Source organism: Oreochromis niloticus, linkage group LG20, assembly GCF_001858045.2.
Source record: "Oreochromis niloticus isolate F11D_XX linkage group LG20, O_niloticus_UMD_NMBU, whole genome shotgun sequence".
NCBI classification, from domain to species: domain Eukaryota; kingdom Metazoa; phylum Chordata; class Actinopteri; order Cichliformes; family Cichlidae; genus Oreochromis; species Oreochromis niloticus.
This window is the reverse complement of record NC_031984.2, coordinates 36,043,634-36,065,071: the sequence shown is the minus strand read 5'-3', so window position 1 is coordinate 36,065,071 and position 21,438 is coordinate 36,043,634. Positions and strand designations below refer to the sequence as shown.

General features: G+C 40.8%; 1 protein-coding gene across 2 annotated transcripts; it reads right to left on the bottom strand.

The window, feature by feature from the left end:
- Nucleotides 1–283: 283 nt before the first annotated feature.
- Nucleotides 284–19,540, bottom strand: rcc2 (regulator of chromosome condensation 2). 2 transcript variants are annotated; one of them, XM_003454246.5, is made up of 13 exons: nucleotides 19,383–19,540; nucleotides 18,126–18,347; nucleotides 17,651–17,744; nucleotides 13,360–13,503; nucleotides 13,153–13,284; nucleotides 12,815–12,903; nucleotides 10,903–11,017; nucleotides 10,067–10,233; nucleotides 9,764–9,944; nucleotides 8,882–8,987; nucleotides 7,419–7,491; nucleotides 2,774–2,851; nucleotides 284–1,960 (listed from the first exon to the last, which is right to left on the bottom strand). In XM_003454246.5, exons 2-13 carry the CDS (start codon nucleotides 18,324–18,326, stop codon nucleotides 1,856–1,858), a joined length of 1,485 nt encoding a protein of 494 aa, XP_003454294.1. In that variant the 5' UTR covers nucleotides 18,327–18,347; nucleotides 19,383–19,540; the 3' UTR covers nucleotides 284–1,855. The 2 variants fall into 2 exon arrangements, with proteins under 2 accessions (XP_003454294.1, XP_005458860.1); XM_005458803.4 differs by lacking the exon at nucleotides 19,383–19,540 and adding an exon at nucleotides 19,128–19,199.
- Between the last annotated feature and the right edge of the window lie 1,898 nt (nucleotides 19,541–21,438).

The following is a 21,438-nucleotide window of genomic DNA, read 5'->3' as shown; positions in this document are numbered from 1 at the left end:
TCCCTGAGCCTGGTTCTGCTGTAGGCTTAATGTTAAAAGGGAGTTTCTCTTTCCCACTGTCACCAAAGTGCTTTCTCATAGAGGACATGAGATTGTTTAGATTTTCGGATAGTCTTAACCTTACAAAATAAAGCACCATGAGGCAACTGTTGTTGTTTGGTGCTGTCCAAATAAAACTGAACAGGCCACCATTCACACACCATCCCCATCAACCTCCCCACCTCTGAGGTGGATGGATGGCTGAATCGTTTTGGTTAATCTGATGGCTGGACTGCACAGAAACTGATTTACAGGAATCTTTATTCAACCATTTCAATGAAATAAAAAAGCAAGAAACAAACCAAACAAAAACATAATACCCAGAGAAATTTCACCATTAAAAAAAGAACGCACTGCACCTTATCACGTCGAACTAGTTTAGACAGTGCATTGGTGGTTTTGAAGGTTCTGACCTGTTTGTGAAATCGCTTAGAGCTGTAATAGTTAAACTTAATGAAATAAGCAAGTGAAAAAAAAAGAGCTAAGAGACTCTATGGTCTTGGAAGGACTGAGGTGCGCATCATTGATGCAAACATTGAAGAAACAAGGAATGTAACATCAACATGAAGTGCACAGAACATGACTGCTGTGTCTCAGGTAATATTCTTCCATACACTTACTGTTTAATGCATAAGTGTGCTCACATTGACAAGTGCGACTGCATAGAGTAAACAGAGTACCTGAATGGTATACTCAACAGCTGGACCAGGATGCATACGAGCCATCCGTGTTGTTGCACCAGATCATCTTTTCTTAGTTTCCTGTATATCCATAACAAGAATCAGCTTGGCATTTTTCAGACTGTTGGCAGCTGTTAATAAAGCTGTGGTGTTGTCAAACTGTATGTGGATGCTCCAAAGCTTTTTAAACGTCATTCTGGGGCAGTCTAAAGCGTTTTAATCAGATTTGACTTGAGATTCTATGCATGCAGTTTGGTCCTGGTGAACATTAAAGTCAAACCTTCTATTCAATCAAAAGAAGCTTCAGAATAGTTGCCCAGAGGCAGTACCAAGATGGCTGCCAAACATCAAGACAACTTTAGTTAGTGATCTTGGGAGAGAATACAACCAACTGTGTTTAATCTGAGTAAACACCATCCTGTCAACCTTAATGCAGTCTGCAAGTACTTAAGTGCACTATATGGAAGCGTATTACTGCAAGTATTCAAAATGAGACACAGTGTATGTTCCAAATCCTGATTATAATCTGCAGCAGTCGCATACACTCGGTCACAGACAAGACGGATCAGCTGATCCTCGGAACCAAATAAACAAGAATTCCATAACCTGAACATACATGTAGAAAAAGGCACAGGTATGGAGTGTTGGTCTTTAAAATGCCCCCAGTAGGAAAAGACCGAGGGGTCCTGGAGTAGCACCTGTAAATGTCACAACTATCAATACTGAAACAAACAAACAGAATTAAGAGACCCGACATGAATGACAAAAGAAACTGGAATGGGTTTTTGGGAAGCACAACTTTGCTGGATGAGATGTGCTTAGAGCAAACCGTTGCAGGCTCATTGGGAAATAAAGATATCGTGACCATTCATTGTGAGAGCTGGACCATCCAGAGCATCTGTCAGTCTCCAGTCCCATCTTCTCTGATTTGAGTGTCCAAATTGTTGTGGAGTCTGTTGGGAGTCGAGATGTGTGGATAACCTTCAGACTCGTGAACACCTCTCCCCTCAACTCAACCATCCCACAAGCACGATGCTGTGACTAGTAGCGGCTGAACAGGTCAGGTATTCCTGCTGATCACATGGTTGTTCCTCTGCTCTGTGAAACGGGTTGAGGTGTCACTGCTGGTGGGCCCTTCAGATTGTTCGGGGGTTGTACTCAGGCAGCTTTTTCAGTTTCTCCTGTTCCTGCTGAGTATCCTGTCTAGCAATGACCAGAGAGTGAGAGTAGCCCATCACCACCTGGAAAAACAACATGCACATTATTTGAAAGAGAAGGACATTTCCCTGCTTCGTGGTAAATAGACAGGTTCTTATATGGCACTTCTTAAATCTACCCGAGTATTCAAAGCGCTTTGTACAACCCGCCTCATTCACCCATGCACACCCAGTCACACACGCACTTTCGTCGTATGCTTTTTCAATTTAATTTAGCTCAGTTTTATTTATATACCACCACATCACAACAACAGATGCCCCAAGGAACTGTACATTGTAAGGTAAAGCCTACAGCAAAACAGAAAACCCCAACAATCAGACCACCCCCCTATTACTATTAGTTATTATCATCATTATTAATTGCTACAACGTGTAGCAATTAGTCTACAGGTTTAAGGACACATCACTACTGAAGCTGAGTACAGGCAAACTAGGGCTGATTTAACACTTATTTACATTTTTACTTTTATTCAATGCAATCTCACACACATTCTACGGTTTATCTACCCCTACGCACATATAACTTATAAGACACACACAAACATATGCAAATCAGGGTTCAGTATCTTGCCCAAGAATACTTGAGTTTTTGTGAGTCTGGGATTGACTCTACGACCTTCTGATTGGTAGCTGAGCAATCAGGCCACGTTCTACCACCTGAGCCACAACCGCCCCAGTACAAATCCAAGACTGTCTCAAACTATGGATCGGATCACTCATACATTCACACATTCTAATTATGTGAAACTTTGGCAATGCTTAATTTGATCAATGGCGACTGTAACAGTATGCATCTTAATGACTCTACTTCAAATAGTTACCACCTTGTCCATTTACCTGCTCAATGTAGATGCCATCCAAGGTCTTTACCTCCTGGGCGGTGGTGGAAGATTTGGGTTTGGTGTCTCCGTATCCCTGCAAGATCAATGACAGATGTGATCAATGTTCATCTCCTAGCTTACAACAAAACAGACGATATTCACAAGCAATATTTCACTTGCATAAACATTGTTCGAATTTGGAAGCAAGTCACTGGTCAAATTCATCTTCATGTGAATGTCAAAGAGATGTGGAGACTGTAGCAAGACTACAGCACACTACAAAGTTTCAATGTAACACAGAACGACAGCGTGGAGTCTTATGACCGTTTTCCAATTCATCCTCCGACTTTAATTTTCCTGTGTCCCACTTATTTAAAGTTATATTAAGGTAAATTAAGTACTAAGTTAGTTGTTTTGCATCCTTTTTCCCCGTTTTCCCTCGCTGCTTACTGAACAGCCATCGGTCTTCTAGTCTTTCGACTTCGCAAACTATACAACACACTGATGGCCCTGGATACTCATACTGCAGTCAAAACTAGAGATGGACCGATCCGATATTACGTATCGGTATCGGTCCGATACTGACCTAAATTACTGGATCGGATATCAGCCAGAAATAAAAAATGTAATCCGATCCATTAAATATTAAAAAAAAAAAGCACCTCACAAAACTTGCGACACGGCGTAACTCGGCTCATAACCGTAGCACGTCGGAGCAGTGTGCTCATGTGATAGAGCGCCTGTGTGTATTTGTAGCCTCGCTACCAAACCAGCATTTCATCTCCGAGGAAGTTATCCCAGAGAGAAGTAAAGCAAGTGTGTAAGTTCATCTCTGAATGTTTGTAAAGCGTTCCCACGTTAAGCTTAACAACCGATATATGGAGCGACTGCCTCTCTCTCTCCCTCTCCTGCCGCTACTTCAATTATGAAACTGATCAATGATCAGCTGATCGGCTTTTCTGTCGCGAGTCCGTCTCTCTTCTTTGTTTTTGGCCCACTTTGCACCAGAAAGAGGAAACCAGCGGCTGAACAACAGCAGCACGTTTAAGCTTGATAAGCTGTTGTTAGAATGTATTTAATATTACTTTCTAGACCAGGAAAGAAAGGCTCTTGGCTCTTTCAAAGGAGGAGTACCCAGCCACTGGTACAGATATGTAGACGACACCTGGGTCAAAATCAAGACACAAGAAGTGGAATCCTTCACTGCGCACATTAATGCCGTGGATAAAAACATCAAGTTCACCAGGGAAGACACTAAGGATAACTGTTTGCCTTTCCTGGACTGCGCTGTGCACATTGAAGAGAATGGCAACCTCAACATTGAAGTTTACCGGAAGCCCACACACACGGACCAGTACCTCCTCTTTGACTCCCATCACCCTCTGGAACACAAACTTGGAGTAATTAGGACCCTACACCACCGGGCAGAACATGTTCCCTCTAAGCCTGAAGGGATAAAGAAGGAACACACACACGTAAGGGAAGCACTGAAATCATGCGGTTATCCTAACTGGGCGTTCATAAAGTCAGCAAAGAGGCACAGAAAAGAAGATCAGACACCAGCGAGGGAGGATAAGAAAGACAGACGCAACAACATTGTCATCCCCTATGTAGCCGGTGTATCAGAGAAACTCAGGAGAGTTTTCTCCAAGCACGACATCCCAGTGTACTTCAGACCCAGCAACACACTCAGACACAAACTGGTTCACCCGAAAGACAAAACTCCAAAACACAGACTGAACAACGTGGTGTATGCTGTACAGTGCAGCGAGGAATGCCCAGACCTCTACATTGGAGAGACCAAACAGCCACTTCACAAGCGCATGGCACAACATAGAAGAGCCACCTCCACAGGACAAGACTCAGCAGTCCATCTGCATCTTAAGGATAAAGGACACTCTTTGAGGATGCCAATGTTCACATATTGGACAGAGAGGACAGATGGTTTGAAAGAGGAGTGAAAGAGGCCATCTATGTCCACTGCGAGCGACCATCTTTGAACAGAGGCGGTGGTTTACGACACCAACTGTCTGCCATCTATAATCCAGTTTTGAGTTCCCTCCCCAGACGCCTTAACGCCCACTCACATCCTGGGCCATCTGACCTCAGGAAATCACATGATAGGGTGGGGCCAGGTTTCACAATGGGCTCACCCGAAACCCTGGCTGATTAGGTCCCACACCCGCTTTCACACCTGGGCGCATGTGATTAGAGGATCACCAGGGGGTCCTTTGTCCCTCCTTGGGGGGGATACTCCCACTGGGTTTAAATCTGGGACTCTCGGCCATTTGACCTTAGAACTGAAGAAGCTTCTCGGATGAGAGGTGAAACGTCTTCAAGCAACTTAAAGAAGTCCAGACGCTTTTCTTTGCAAACTCCTTTGACTACGATGACCTGGATGACTGAGAACCTTCACAGACATATTTCTACACCAGGATCCTTTTCTACGTAGCTGACAGCTGGTAACTGTGCAGGGGCGGATCTAGCAAAGTTTAGCCAGGGGGGCCGATAGGGCATGAACAGGGAAAAGGGGGCACAAAGACATACTTTTCTTTCTTATTCTCATTTAAAATGTCTAGCTTTTAATAAATAATTATCTGAATCTTACACCCAAAGTTTTAATCTGATGTAAAATGTATAGAAGTCCATTACTGTATATAGTAACTGTTAAGTCTAATATACCCTAGTAAGCTATAGTACTTTTTCCTTTGGGAAGGTACCATCTGTGCAGTCTGCAATTCTGTTGAAGAAAGATGTTGAATCTATTTAATTATTCTTGAAAAATAATTATTTCTGTGCATTTTTTTTTCACCCTGCATCAAATTAAAGTTGATTACGTCGATTAAGCATCATGAGGTGGAGGGTGGGGGGTGGTTCCCTATTTTTTTTTTTGCTGGGAGTTTGCAACCCTATTAGTTAGGTTGCTTAATATTTCTGCTAAGTACTCTTTAAAATACCAGAATAGGGAGGATGGAGCAGGTTTAAGTTTATTAGATTGATCAGTGTTGCTGAACTATGAAATATTTTGGGTGCAGTGTATTTTTTACATACAGGTATAACAGAATAGCTTTAGTGTTGTTGTTTATTTAAACTTGAGTATGAACTTATACAAAATGCAGCAAGATATTAAAAAAACAGTTTTATTGATTAAAAAACACACTATATCGGATTCATATTGGTCTCGGCAGATATTCAGATTTATGGTATCGGTAATAAAAAAGTGGTATCGTGCCATCTCTAGTCAAAACCAAAAATGCCTGGTAGCAGAAGGCTGGAATCAGGCTGACAGGTCAACGGTGGGATAAAATTGTCCTTAGTATACAATGAAGTGCAACCTGTGCCAAGTTGCAACTCTCTCAGTTTAACATGTCAGGTCCATTTCAGTCTGGACTGTCAAAACTGATTCCAAAATAACTGACCGATGTAATGCCTCTTCTTGCAGCCTGAGCCACATGTTTCCATTCCTGGTGTCAAATGAACAAATGTTGGACTGACTACTTCATGATCATGTCTAAGGTTTTAGGGACACAGGTAAATGCGGAGCTTTTCATCGCTATTTTTGGGGGTTCCGCTTGTTCCCTTGTAGATTACAAGTCGTTCTCTGTTAGGAAGATATATCCTCCTTCTCTGGAGGTCACTTTTGACTTCCCCACGTTTTTGTGGCTCAAAGACGAGATTTCTTAAACTGGAAAAAGATCAATTTCACATTTAAAAAGGTAGCTCTTAACCAATAAAAGAAATTTGACAGAAATTAAATTTTTTTCCAACTATGTCTAGTTTGTATACCCTGTAAGTTGATTCTGTTCATCTTGATGTTTTCAGTGGGACAAACATTTCTTCACTTATCCAGGCAACTTCTTCAGTCTCAGTTTCTCCCACTGAAAACCCAGCATGCAGCAGGGGTGGGCGATATATTGAATATAATCAGTGTATTGTGAGTTTTTCCACGCACGATGGCTTAAATGACTTTATCATAACCATCGAGTATAAATTGCCATGGCAATATTAAGTTGTCTGGGGGAGTTTCAGACGAGCAATGAACGAGACTCGCTCGCTCATTTTAAGGAGGATATCAAACAAAATGCGGTAATTTCCAAAACGTGCTGTAAAACTATTCAATTTTTTTTTTTTCCTCAATTCAATTTTATTTATATAGCGCCAAATCACAACAAAAGTCGCCTCAAGGCGCTTTATATTGTACAGTAATTGCTGCAAAAGGGAGCAGTGGCATGAATTTATTCCACCAGCTGAAGAATCATCCACTGCAGAATTAAGACTGTTTTACACTCTGCATGCCAACATCTCCCCACACACCAGCTGTGACACCTGTGACTGTTATTGGTCAGTAGTTTTTACAGTCACTAACTAGACTTTTGTTTCTGTAATTTGAAGGCATCACATTTTTTATTTGACAGATTTTATAAGCACAAAAGAGCACCTATGTAATTTCAATCGTTTTATTTTGTCTCATGAAATATTGATATTTTAACTAACTAAATTTTAATTTTATTTTAACTAAACTACTATTTTAACCAAACAGAACTATTGTTCTGTGTGTTTTTTGTTCAGGTTTAAAACAACAACAACAACAACAACAGATTATGTAGATGATGGCCTACAAAGCTGTGAACACTGGACACGTGATGTCTCATGACTCTTACCAGCTCTCCAAATGTGGGCGAGGGTCCCCAGCTGATTGTACTCTCATCTGCAGCAATGATGATGCTGCTCTTCCTGATCGATACAAACATGCAAACAGAGTCAGAGCTCCGGATGTAGATAAGAAAACAACAACAACAAACAGTCCCAAAAGTGTATGTAAAACACTATTAAAAGTGCTTTACAATACATATAATGTAAGTACTATGCATATATATATTACACATATAGGGTGTTGAATAATGACGCCCCATCTTATCTTAAAGACCTCATAGTACCGTATCACCCCAAAAGAGCATTTGGCTTTCAGACTGCAGGCTTATTTGGGTTTCCTTCAGCTTCCTGGCGCCTCTTCTGTGGAACCAGTTCTCAGTCTGGAGGCAAATACCCTCACTACGTTTACTACAATAGGTCTTGTGCTGCTGAAGGCTTCCCGTGACAAGTGTTTTTTCTTCACTCTTTTTTCGTTCACTGTGTTTTTACGCCACTCTTCATTTAATCAGTTATCCCTGAACCTTGTTCTGCCAGAAGTTTCTTCCTTTCAAAGGAAAGTTTTTCCTTCCCACTGTTGCCAAAGTGGTTGCTCAAAGGAGGTCATGTGATTGTTGGGGTTTTCTCTGTATTATTGTAGGGTCTTTACCTTACAACAGCGGTCCCCAACCTTTTTTGCGCCACGGACCGGTTTATGCCCGACAATACTTTCGCGGACCGGCCTTTAAGGTGTCATGGATAAATACAACAAAATAAAACTAGTACCGGTACCGAAAAAAAGACAATTTATTCATAACACACGTGAAAAGACCCAGGAAAACTGAGTTAACGATAAAAACGATAATAAAATAACACTGAAAACCGATAAAAACCCTGAAAACCATACATTTCACACCTGAGCCTCAACTCTCGCGGCCCGGTACCAAACGACTCACAGACCGGTACCGGTCCGAGGCCCGGGGGTTGGGGACCGCTGCCTTACAATATAATGCCCAACTGTTGTTTTGATTTGGACCTATATAGGTTAAATTGACTTGAATATGCATATGATAATATATTACAGTGTGCGTGTGTGCGCACAGTGAACCTACAAAGTTGAGTCTAAATCAAAGCGTGAGAGAACTGACCCTGAGGAACTGTCCAATTAGGGCAAGATAATCCCAAAACCAAAAAATACTGCCGGCTGTGAGTGGTACCCCTTAGCAGCACCTATGGCATCAATTTGAAAATCCTAGGCGACTTCCTTCCAGACTTATCACGTTCACAATATTTTCAGAAAACGTGCCTTCTGATCTTGTGGATCATCTATGGTATGAATCTACATCAGCTTGTTCTTTAGTTATCACATCAACAAACCGTCCACGCTGTCCACCCACCTGGTGGGGTCCCCACAATACTCAATCAGGCTTTTATGGCTGAAGGGTAATAAAAACCAAAAGCAAAGAAAAAAAAACAAAGTAACGACAGCACTCACCCACATGCCAGGCTGCGGATCTTCCAGCCACAAAGATCCTGCACAGCTTTGGGGTACATGGTTGACTCTCTAGAAGTATTGGTCACCCCCCAGAAAAACAGCCCCCCTGTAAAATACAACATGTACAGATTTATATGTGTGCTCCTCTCACACCTCTCATTGAAATTTTAGTTTCTGTAAATAACCTTGCAAAGTAAAAAAAAAAAGTTTCTTCTCTCTGTAGAAGACAGAAAGTTAAAGAAGCCTTTCTTTTTTTTATTTTTTTTTTATTTATTTGTTACCTTAGGCACGATTACTTCTTTATGGTTTCAACAATTTGAATACATTAAAAATGGAAAATAATAATCACAGCTTGTAATGGCTTTGTGTAGCAGGGAATAGTCGTGGTACAGTTTTTGTTCTTCAAGTCCACTAGGGTCTGAATGGCATACACGTCATCATCAGATAGTCTTCTGCTTCAGTGATGTCTGAGGTAGTCCATCCTCTTTATATTGAAGAACTGATTTATATTTAATTGACTTAATTCTTCGCTCTGCCAGTGTAATCTTATGCAAATGACTACAACACAAGTCTAAAGTATGAGCAGACTGACAGGCGCCCCTTTCATGCTCCTAATTTCCTTCAAACAAATTTGCTCTGTGCAGCTACAAAGTTACATTTTAACTCCATGAGACTTGTTTCTAAAATGCATTCGGCTTGTCTAAACTGTTGATGGAATGGACTGGAAGGACTCTTCTTACTTAGAGGCAGTTCTGCATGAAACCTGACTTCACTTTCCTGAACATCCAAGTTAAACAAGAATCTGTGAAAACTAACAGTATCAATGTTCATGCAACCTACTTGAGCGAGACTGTTCAGAGATCTTGTTGCAATGTGACATACCCATCTCGCTGACAGCAAACGAACATTGGTAGCCTGCATAGATCTGACTGGCACCACGGCCAGGAAAGTCAAACAGCTTGACCAGCCGGGGAACCATCTCATCCTTCTGCTCGGTATGACCGAGGCGCCCATAGCCACCAAAGCCCCAGGTGAACACGCGCTTCTGAGAGTCCAGCACCAGCTGAAAACACAAACAGCAGCAGTTTGTAAACCCTTTTGCAAAATTAAAGAATAAAGAAATTAATAAATCGCTGGCCATCTAATTTGATTTGGTCCTGTTAAGACTTCTGGGAAACCTCTCACCGTGTGATTAGCCCCGCAGGCCACATCTCTCACAACCACGTTAGGCACAGGCATGATCTGGCCATCCTTGGACTTCTCAATGAATATCGCGACACGACGAGGGATGAGCTCACAGTCGAACTCAATGCGCTGGGCACGAGCTATGAACTTTCCATCACTGTTGTGGCCTGCAGTGACAGAGATGCAGAACAATAAAAAACTAAGAACGGAGTTTATCGTTCCCGACACATCAGTGCTTTCTAGTGCACAAACTACACTACTGTGTCTAAATGATACATATCCCATGGTATGAATGTCAGAATCCTATGCCACCTCATTCTCAAGTTATCACATTCACAAACTTGGATGTCCATGCTGTCAGCCCAAGTCTAACCTGGGAAATTCACCATGATGGAAATCATTTACATGCATTTAACTACACTTTTCTAGAATCAATCAGCAAGAAAGGTTTTTTGAAACATGTCAGTGATGGTGAACTGTAATGGGCTCGATATAAAATGTCAGTGTGTAGTTTGTTTAAGTATGAAAACACTTTATTTACCAACCCCCTCCCAAACTTGTCCAAACAGATGCACCTACGGTATCAATTTCAAAATCTTGAGTTAACACATACACAACATTTTCGGAAAACTTGACCTCTGAACTTGACCCTGAGGTCGAGATCGCTGAAATTAAAACTGCTCTAAGAGTTTTAGTAGATGCACCTATGGTAACAATTTAAAACTCCCAAATCGCTGAGGAGTAAAACTGGTGAGACTGCAAACAATCTTCCGCAGTCTTAAACAGTGACCTTTTAAACTGTAAACAAACATTAAAACACTGTGTTGAGAGCTTACCCAGCTGTCCATACTCTGGGCAGCCGAATGAGTACAGGTTTCCTTTGCAGTCCACCACCATGCTGAATTCAGCACCACAAGCTACCTTCACCAGGGGCTGCCCATTGTAGGAAATCTAGAGAGAAACACAATTCAGTTTCATTTATATTAGCAAATCACAACAGTTGCCTCGAAGTGCTTAATACTGTATGTTGGCACCCTAAAATAATGGAGAGAAAACCACAACAATCAGACAACCCCAGCAGCCTAACCCCATCACAGCAAAACTAAGGGAGGTTTCAGGGTAACCCGATCCAGCCCCAACCAGCTTTATTAAAAATGATGCTTTAAGCTTAATCTTAAAAGCCACAAGTGTATCCGTCTCTTGAAATCTCAAGCTGGTTCAACAGAAAAGGGACCTGAAACCTGAAGGCTCTCTCTCCCATTCTACTTTTAAATAGCCTAGCAGGCAGTCAGAGAGGAAGTGATATGGCTCAGCACGAGTAACAATAACTTTATTTGTATATCACACTTTAAAACTGAATTTGTGCTTCACAGTTTGAATAAAAGACACACATTAAAAGTATACATGTTCAAACATACAGACCAACCACATGGGGTGAAACATTCATTCCAACGTACACACTTAGATGTAAACTACAGCCCAAAATAAAGAGGAAAAGATTAAGGGAACGCTAACCCATAAATGTGTTTTCAGCAGTCGTTTAAAAGAAATCACACACTCAACCTGACAGGGTGTGTGGGCACCACAACCTCACCAACATGATCGCCTCTGGTGGGACTGTTAGGAGACCCTGGTTAGAGGAATGGACAGGTCAGCCGCAATGGTAAGCTCTCTGAAGTTTACCTTTGCGGCTGACTTATCACAGCTCTGCAGGGTGCTCAGCCAGGGCCCTGGGACTCTGTTTCTCAGATCATTCCAGGTGCTGTATGTTTGTTTTTTATTACAGGTCCAGCAGTTTGCCATACATTATACAGGGCCTGAGACTAACTTTTTGCCACGGTTGCACTGGTGCACCTAACTTTTTTTCTTAGCACAAAAGTTGGGTGCACCCAAATTTTTTCGACCGCATCGTTACTTTACTTTGACTGAAAGGGCGTGCTTCACCGCTCCACTTAAGATCAAAGTGGGCTGTATGTGACCCATGATGTAAAATGAATTTGATACACATTGATCATAATTTAAGATCAATGCATTAATTAATCAAAGGAGTAATTAATCATATTATTGGGGTTTTCTCTGTATTATTGTAGAGTGTTTACCTTACAATATAAAGTGCCTTGAGGCAACAATTTGCTACATTTATAAAATGTAATTGACAAATAAAATAAGATTAGCAGAATTACCTTTCATAACAGTCATTGTTTGCTGTGTAGCAGGGGAAATGCTGACAACTGTCACTGAGTTACTGTATTGCTGAAGAAATCCTTTAAACCAGTGGTTCTTAACCTGGGTTCGATCGAACCCTAGGGGTTCGGTGAGTTGGTCTCAGGGGTTCGGCAGAGCCTCCGCCGTGACATGCATGGCTCATTTTGTGCACCAGTAAAAAACATATCTATGTCTTGAATTTGAAAAAAATGATATTTTATTTTTCACTAAAGAGGGGTTCAGTGAAAGCGCATATGAAACTGGAGAGGTTTGGTACCTCCAACAAGGTTAAGAACCACTGCTTTAAACCAAAGGATTCTAAGGTAAACTATGAAGCCACTGCACTGCTGCCCCATTAATTAGCAATTTTGTTTGATAATTTTATATATTTGTTTTGAGTTTGTTTTTGTTATTTTGAAACCATAAAAGCTATGGAATATTGTACAGCAGATTAACTGTATTCACTTGACGAGCAGTGACACCTACACCAGCACACTTACAGATGAGAAAGGAAGGAAAAGTACGAGTTACACCCTGGCTTACCAGTGCTGGGGTGAGGACTGCATCAGTCTGGTTTCCCTGACCAAGCTGGCCCAGCTTGTTCTCTCCAAATGAATACACAGCGCCATCCTCTGAGGAGACAGAGTACCATCAGCAAACACGTTAAAAGCACAGAGCCATTACTGACTGGATTTCAGTTTGGAAACCTCCTTAGATGACCTGTGCAATCAAACCAATAATGCATAATCCAATCCCAGAATGCAGTGGTTTTTCATTTCAACAAGCGGCTGCATTACACGATCTTGTGGCTGTTCTGCACAACCACTGAAAACAGCTGCTGTTGTGTAAGGAAAACCCACACACTCCCCAGTGAAGCCTACCTGTGAGTGCAAGGGTGTGATTGCGTCCACAGGCTACAGAGACAATAACATGCTCTGCCAGGGCCTCGATTAACTTGGGAGCTTCCAGGCGCTTGGTGTCTCCATGACCCAGCTGACCTTTGTCATTCCGACCTAAGGAAGCAGGAACACAAGCTCAGTGTCTCATAACACAAACCAACACAGACAACCACTGAGCATGTTACTTACCCCAGCTCCACAGCTTGCCCTCTGTGGTTATGAAGAGACTGTGAGCAGCACAGGGGCCGGACACCACGCAGCTAACCTGGACATCATTTAGACAGCCATAACGATGAGGGCCCCAGAGATTTTGGCCCAGGTTGCGGAAAGCAGCTAAGAAACACACACAACCCGTGTCAAGACCCAACACACACAAATGCACAACGCTGTCAACGCTGGCACAACGCTTCCTCTGTACCTTATTTTGTTCATAAACACTGCATTCTTTAAGAACGCTGACATTTCTATAAACGGAGCACAAAAAAGGAAGTTTGTGTTTGGTTGATCATTTCTTGTAACAATGCTTCTTTGTAATAAATAATGTGCACGATTGGTTTGGAGAACTTAGTTTAACTTATAATAGTTTAACTGCACACAACATTGTCAAAAAAAAAAAACCCAACACATGATTGTATTTACGTGCCAAGTCCAAAATATATTTTCTAAAGAAAATATTTTTGTTAAATGCAAAAATATATAAATAATCTCAAGTGCAGGTCAACATTTTTATTTGTCTGTGGAAAAAAAAAATTTTTTTTAATCAAATGCAATTTAATTAACACAATATTTTATATTATTTCAATCTGAAAAATATTTCAAGTTGATGTGGTCTGATCCTGCCCACGGCCCCCTTTAGACTCACCCTTGGTTGGCCTTCAGCGAGCTGTGTAATTTAAACATGCTAAGTTAACAGTTCATCTGCTGATTTCAATACGATCTCTGAAGGTTTACGGAGGATTTTTCACTGTGTAAAACAAACAGCGGTGGAGACAAAGTTTACTTTTCTTCACGTCAGTGTTTGTTGATCAGGTGGTTTGATGAGGACTTTGCTAGCTTTTCCCAGTAAAAGGTTCTAATGGCGATTACAGGAATAGTGCCGCAGGTCAGCCTGACCTCCCTATGTTGTTTTTACGGTAAGTTCACAATGATGATATTCATTTGTATCATCCCTGTGCCACTAGAGCCGTTTAGCAAAAATCAGCCTGTTTAAGGTTCTGATATCTTTTCCATCTGACTTCAAACAGTGCACATATACAAGCACTCCCAGGGTCATGTGCACTTTTATTTTTTTTAATCTTTGTTATAACCAAATTCATTGGAATATATATATACACTCACTCCATGTAGTTAACACCATCATCAGCTGGTTAAATAAACAAGCCCATTCACTCATGTGGTGTCCAGATATCAGCATGAATGAACCTATTTCAGACTCTTTGGCTGCAATGATTTTTTAACCCCAGGATCACACAGACTGTGACGCGTACGGCCGGTTCATAGTGAACAGGCTGCATCATCCACTGACTTCTCGTTCTCTACTGCAGATGTAAACTAATCAAAAGCTTATTGATTTTGTCTGGGTCTGTATGCCCCTGCATCAGTTCTGCACAATAATGAGAACAGCAGTCAGGTAAAGACAAGAGCATCCACACAGCAAACAAAAGCACTCACATGCACAGAGACTGCTTTTTCTTTAAAGTCTTGAGCCAATTTCTTTTTGTTGTTTGGAAAACGGGTGCAGCCATTTATTGAAAGTTTTGCAAATATAAATGAAAAAAACAGTGCAGTTCTAATGAGCTTGAAAATGCATATTTGATGTGTCTTTGTTCTTTGCTGTCCTCTATGAAGATAACACCACAGCGCTTCAATAATGCTGAAGCTGAGCTCCAGTAATGCAAATCCATACCTGACAGTGTTTCATTGTGTTTTCTATCCAGGTATGATGTTACTGCACTGTAGCATGTTTGGGATCACTGTCATGGTGTCAGATGGTGGATCAAAATTTTGATGGTACTTTTCTGTGTTCAGTTTTGACAAACACACATAACCACTGGTTGAAATGCAGCCTCAAACCATTTTTACACACTGCTGCATCTCTCTCGACCTCCTCCATAGATACTGGATATTGCAAATTTGCATTTGTCACTCCTTAAGACCTGCTGTCACTGAATTTCAGGAAGCTTGTGAGAGTTTTCCTTAGTAAATCGAATTTTTGCCATTTCTGTCTTGAACAAAAGTGATGACAGGATTCAAGAAAAATTGACTCTAGAGGGTAAAGAATGGCTTCTTGACAACCACACGTCTACTTCTGATGAGGCTTGCCATACAGTGGACGGATCAACTGACAGGCCAGATGCATCTCTTAGATCCTGTGTTGAGTCTTTGCTTGATTATGTTCCTACTTCTTATGGACATGAGTTCTTGAAGATCTCTGGAAGCCTGGAGGATTATCGTTTACGACTATTAAGCAAAGTATAAAATAGAAATAAGATGGCTCAAGATTTTCAAGGAATCATTTTCAATGAGCTGTTAGTACTTTTAACTGGTTGTAACGAAAGTGACAATCAATGTGACTCAAACTGCTCTAATGTTACATGCTTAAAGCTTTCAACATGTTCCGATGTTGTCTCCACACTCTCAGATGTCCAACTAGGGGCCAGTTTGATGAGTGACTGGAATCTAGTTAAGTGCAAGTGGTTCAGCTTGCAGTGCAATAAGTCTGCAGCAGAATATCACAGCTGATAATATTCGTCTAGACGACGTTCAATGATTTCTCTGCCCCTGCTGCCCCTGAAGACAACAACACAGGAACTTAATTTCTACAATATGGTGAGGAGATTCTTCATGGGGGGGGGGAGGTACCACATCTTATTTCTATCTGTTGACAGTAACTAGAGATGGAACAGGCGGACATGCAGACGTCATTGTGCAATGTAAAAACGACACAGATTTCCCAACAATTCTACATTACCCTGCATCATTCAGCAGCAGGCGATATGTGCAATATGACGACTCCCATCACGGAGATCAAAATTAGCATCTGGAACTTTTAGCTGAATATGGTAACCTGTTACGAAACACAAAGATCCGATGGTGCAGGCGGGGCGAGTTTGGCAGTGTTTTTGTCACTTTTGAACGAATCCAACGAGTTAATGCAAACCCAAGATGAAGACATCTCGCTGTAAATGCATTTAAAGCTACGATGAAAATTCTCTCTGTACATTTATAGAGGAGGAAAAAAAGTCCTGCACTTTCCCTCTGTGCAGTCAGTGCTGAATGACAATGTTTCTGCATCTGGGGCTTTGGACAAAGCTGCAGACAAGTACGCTCAAGTCTTAAACAGACTCGGGCAAGAGTTTGAGAACAGGTTTAGTGACTTTGATCAACTTTAGCCTTGTGTGTGTTAGTCATTTGAAATCGTTTCATGTAAGTGTACACGACATGCACTGCTGAACAGCTAAGTTCAACTTGGATACTGGACAAGATTAAAATCCTAACACAATGAGCTCCACACATCTACAAGACTCACTCAGAGGTGCAGTGTTATTTATATTGTAATTATAGCCCAGATTACAGTACACTGGTGTACAGCATATCTGTTAGTGGGAAACCAGGCTTCCCACTAACAGATATTTACAAAGACGTTTTCAGTAAAAGACACCATAGTTCTGTTAAACTCAAATATTGTACAAAAATGTGATCAGTTCAAATAATAATAAAAAAAAAGTTACATGATTTGAAGTTGTGACAGTTAATGATTTCTTAAAGAAAATGTTACAGAAATTGTTGCGATTTTAGACAAAATGCTACAAATGTGTTCATTCATACAAAACTGTCAAAATATTTACAAAAATATCACAAGTGGAAACCGACTTTCAAATGTTGATACAGAAGATTTACACAAATAAATAATGTTGTATATTTAAATCTGCGTTTCCCAAATAATTGCAAATATTTATTCTGGGGAATCCTCGACACAACTGTGATCAGGTCACCCATTCTCAGATAGAAATACTAGCACTAAAGGTGAACTGCTGAACTTTGTTACTGAAGACATACAAGTAGCACCTTGTACTACTCTGTATCCTTCAAGTAACTCTCAGTTTAACCAAAGGTCAGTGACCCTTGACCTAAAGCACAGTATAGGTTGACCTTACAACTACCAGCACCATGGAAGCTCATGGAAGGTGTGTTTGTATCAAACAACACACGAACTGTTCAACAGAATACAAATAGAAATGTAAAAATAACATTTTGTAGCTTTGACTACGCACTGAAACCTTTTCTTGATAATAAATAGTTTGTCTAACAGGCTCAGGACTACAGTGTGCGCTCTCTGTACAAGAACCTCAGGAAGCGTCTTAATCACGCCATCATCACCAAAATATGGAAAATGACTACGTGGCCATGCTGACATACAAAAAGTTGACTATCCTGTGACACAGGTACTTTATATGATAGCCATTTGAATAGTGCTCACCTTGCTGTTTGGGAACCTCTTTTCTTCCAATCAAATCCCAGTTGGTTGCCCCAAAGATGAGCAGTTGGCCCTTTACCTTTGGGCACTCGAGTTTCTGCAAAAAGAGGACAATAATTAAAAAACAATGAATAAACAATAAATAAATGAATCTAAATTTTCTGGGTTAAAGGGAAAAGTAGGTTTTATTTTGTATTATTATTTAGCAATCACCAAACAGGAACAGCTTTAACACAAACTTTTCATACTGTGAGTATTTCTTTTTAAATAAGAAAGCTGATGAAAAAATGCTGACTAAATTTCATATTACAGGTCAGGCTGTACTAGAAGGAAAAAGCACGAACACACATGCTGATGAAAAACAACAAAGACGAACGGTTTGACTGAGGGTCATTATCAGGTAATAACTGAGAAATCTTTGTCACACACAACACTCTAACTTTCAAAAACCAGTCAGTCTTTGTTTGATCAAACGCACTATTTTCTCTTTCACGTCGTCTGCCACAGTGACCGGTTGGAGACCAGACTTGGTGGTGGGTTTGCCGGATTTCTTGTTGTTTTCCTGCTCAAAGTCAAACTCGTCATCACTGCTGAAATCCCTCTCTCTCCTTTTCCCGCTGGCTCGCTTCCTTTTCATCCCACCATTCCCTGAGACATCTGTCACCTTCTTGCGTGGCATCTTTCAAACTCAAGCTGTTTTCTGTGGAAAAGAAGAAACCACAAAGTGTTATTAAGACCACATGGAAACTTAATTGTCAAAGAAACAAAGGCTGCGATAAAGACCAAACAAAGGCTTGTTGAATAAAACTACTAACGTGTTAAATTACAGAAACACTTATTTGAAGTACAGCACAACACAATAAGATGTGAATGGAAAAACACTGTGCAGAAGTTAATTACCAAAAACCTCAACTCATTAAACTCGTGGGCTGGTTATGGCGGAATGGACGTTATTAAAAATAACTAAATGTTTCAAATCGGTCTTTGGTTAACTTAAACTTAAGAATTGGCGAACTTCACTGGCTACAAGTTCACAAGCTTGACTTGATGCTGCCAGTACTATGTGTGCCGTTATATAAGTTTGCCACATTCAAGAAGCCCTAATTCATCTCTATTGTTACGTACAAGCTAATAAAATTTGTCCGGTTTTCTTAAATTACATTCTTAGTGGCTGTCTAATACTCGGCTGTTCGACATTGGCGTCGGGGGAAATAGACAAACAAAAACAACCACCTAGCTTGTTACGCACACACAAAAAACAGCAAACTATAACAGTGCACCGGTTTAAGTTTACGAGCTAGCTGCTAGCTTCATTAGGCTGAGCGGCTAACCTCTGTCGCTCTTTGTTCACATAATGGTTGGGTACCAAGCTAGCTGATGTGCTAACGCACGGCGTACGAAGTTAAATAGTTAGCCGCTACACAAACAAGCTGCGCAAAGTTTGTATATTGTACAAAAACACCAACACTCTAGAACCCACCGTAAAATAATGTCGCATAAAATGGGAAAAATAGACGACTTGATAGGTTTCATTAAGCTAACGTTACCTCTCTACTGTATGCTAACACACATTTAAATAGACATAAACACAAACACTCTATAAAACGATGATACAACATAAAACTTTATCCACGTTTTCTTGGCTGGAAATATTTTTTAATAAGCCCACGTACAATCTGTGTAATTTCGGAAAATATCATTATTAATTTTACACAACTAAAAATAAATCAGATACCGGCGATTTCCTGATTCAGCGGCTCTCTGTCCGTCTCCGGTTTGATTGATTTGAACAAAAGAAGCTGCAGTCTGCTTTTACACCACGTGGTCTGTTTTTCGTATTCATACAGGAAGCCGATACACACAGGGGTGCCGCCGGGTGATATGGGGCCCCGTGAAGAAAAATAGCACTGTGGCCCCCACCACGTTCATATTGCAAACCATGCGAGCCCAAAAAATATGACACTGTGCAAACATGGGTCAATATTCTGCTTGGATAAATACATTTTTTATGATAATGTTTGCTAATGGTTGGTACCTTATACTAAATACAAATAAAAATACCTTAACTACTATTACTATTTAGAAATATATATATTTTTACTTCCTGCACAGTTGGCGTGAAGCACCCATAAGTTTGCTGTACAAGTACAATGACAATAGAGGGCTATTCTCTTCTATATAAATTAAATAATCCTCTGGATATGTTTTTTTTTTTAAACAAAGTATTGCAACATGAAATATGTCTCTGTCCAGAGACCTGGTGGAAATAAAAATAGATTTTAATCTGTTTTAGCTTCCTGGAAGCTCTCACCACCTGCAACAGTCAAAGGCAGTGTGCAAAATACACCCAGAGCTGTACATCTCTAAAAGTTCTCTGTTCATGTTACAAAATTAATAATGTGTAGAAAAATATATTTCCCAAAGGGCCTCCTGCAACTTTTGACATCACCTACTTCTTGGGTCCTACCTCTTCTTGCCACACAGCACAACCTTGACAATAGCAGCCATGGCAGTTTGTCTTCGTGGACCTCTTGGCTGTCTTACAGTCCCAGTGTGGGAATGATCACTGCCTAGAATAGAAATAAAAACACCTTAATCTGTTTTATTTTATCTTATTTTTCTTTTCACTGTGGTTCATTCATTCATCTAATTTGTTTTGATTAGTGTGCGTGGACATGAGTGATTGTGTTTATGAATACTGCTGTGATGGTAACTGTGTTTATTTTATTAAGAAATAATATTTTTTCCATGTGTTTGACTCGGGTGGTTTTTGGCAATAAGCTCTCTAGCTTTGGAGTAAAACCCTTTGACATGATACTGAAGATAGAAGGGTGTACAAGTGTTGCACAGCAAGCCTCGAGGGCCGGTGTCCTGCAGGTTTTAGATCTCACCCTGGATCAACACACCTGAATCACATAATTAGTTCATTACCAGGCCTCTGGAGAACTTCAAGACATGTTGAGGAGGTCATTTAGCCATTTAAATCAGCTGTGTTGGATCAAGGACACATCTAAAACCTGCAGGACATAATTCACACCAACACAACACTCAAACTACCTTCTGAAACAGCGAGGCTTCAGACTGCAGACATCATTAGATGTCAACAACATGATTGGATGTCACAGGGTCACAGTTTCAACCACTGTCCAAACTGTGAAACCTAAAATTAGTTTTGCTTTTTTGGCTTTTTTCTCTGCTCATTCTTGTCATGCTAGAGCAGGGGTGGGCAATCTCAGTCCACGAGGGCCGGTGTCCCTGCAGGTTTTAGATCTCACCTTGGTCAACACACCTGAATCACATGATTAGTTCATTACCAGGCATCTGGAGAACTTCAGGACATGTTGAGGAGCTAATTTAGCCATTTAAATCAGCTGTGTTGGTTCGAGGACACATCTAAGACCTGCAGGGACACCGGCCCTCGTGGACTGAGATTGCCCACCCCTGTGCTAGAGTATAAACTCCATAGTATTTATATATCCATTGTTGGCCTTTGGACTTTACTTCTCTTCTATTGTTATCCCTACACAGAAGAGAGAGGGGAATTGGTGGCCATTGCACACTCATTTTCTAAACTTCTTCCTCACAAGGATCAGTACACAGTAAGCATTACAGCATAGAATAGAATAGAATAGAATATATACACGTGTACATACGGATACACCGACACATACATACACACACATATTTCCACATACATATATATACATACACATACATGCCATCTGAGGAGCAGGTGCATTGTGAGGTGCAGTGTTATCAGTGATAGTGCACATTGAGTGTGTGGGGATGTG

What these genes read in the sequence shown, in the direction of transcription:
- rcc2 (XM_003454246.5), bottom strand. Translation starts at nt 18,326, where the DNA reads ATGCCACGCAAGAAGGTGACAGATGTCTCAGGGAATGGTGGGATGAAA. An exon ending in AGAGGTTCCCAAACAGCAAG is followed by an intron (nt 13,504 to 17,650) that starts GTGAGCACTATT and finishes TGTGTTTCTTAG; the next exon opens with CTGCTTTCCGCAACCTGGGC. An exon ending in CCCAGAGTATGGACAGCTGG is followed by an intron (nt 10,234 to 10,902) that starts GTAAGCTCTCAA and finishes CTGTCACTGCAG; the next exon opens with GCCACAACAGTGATGGAAAG.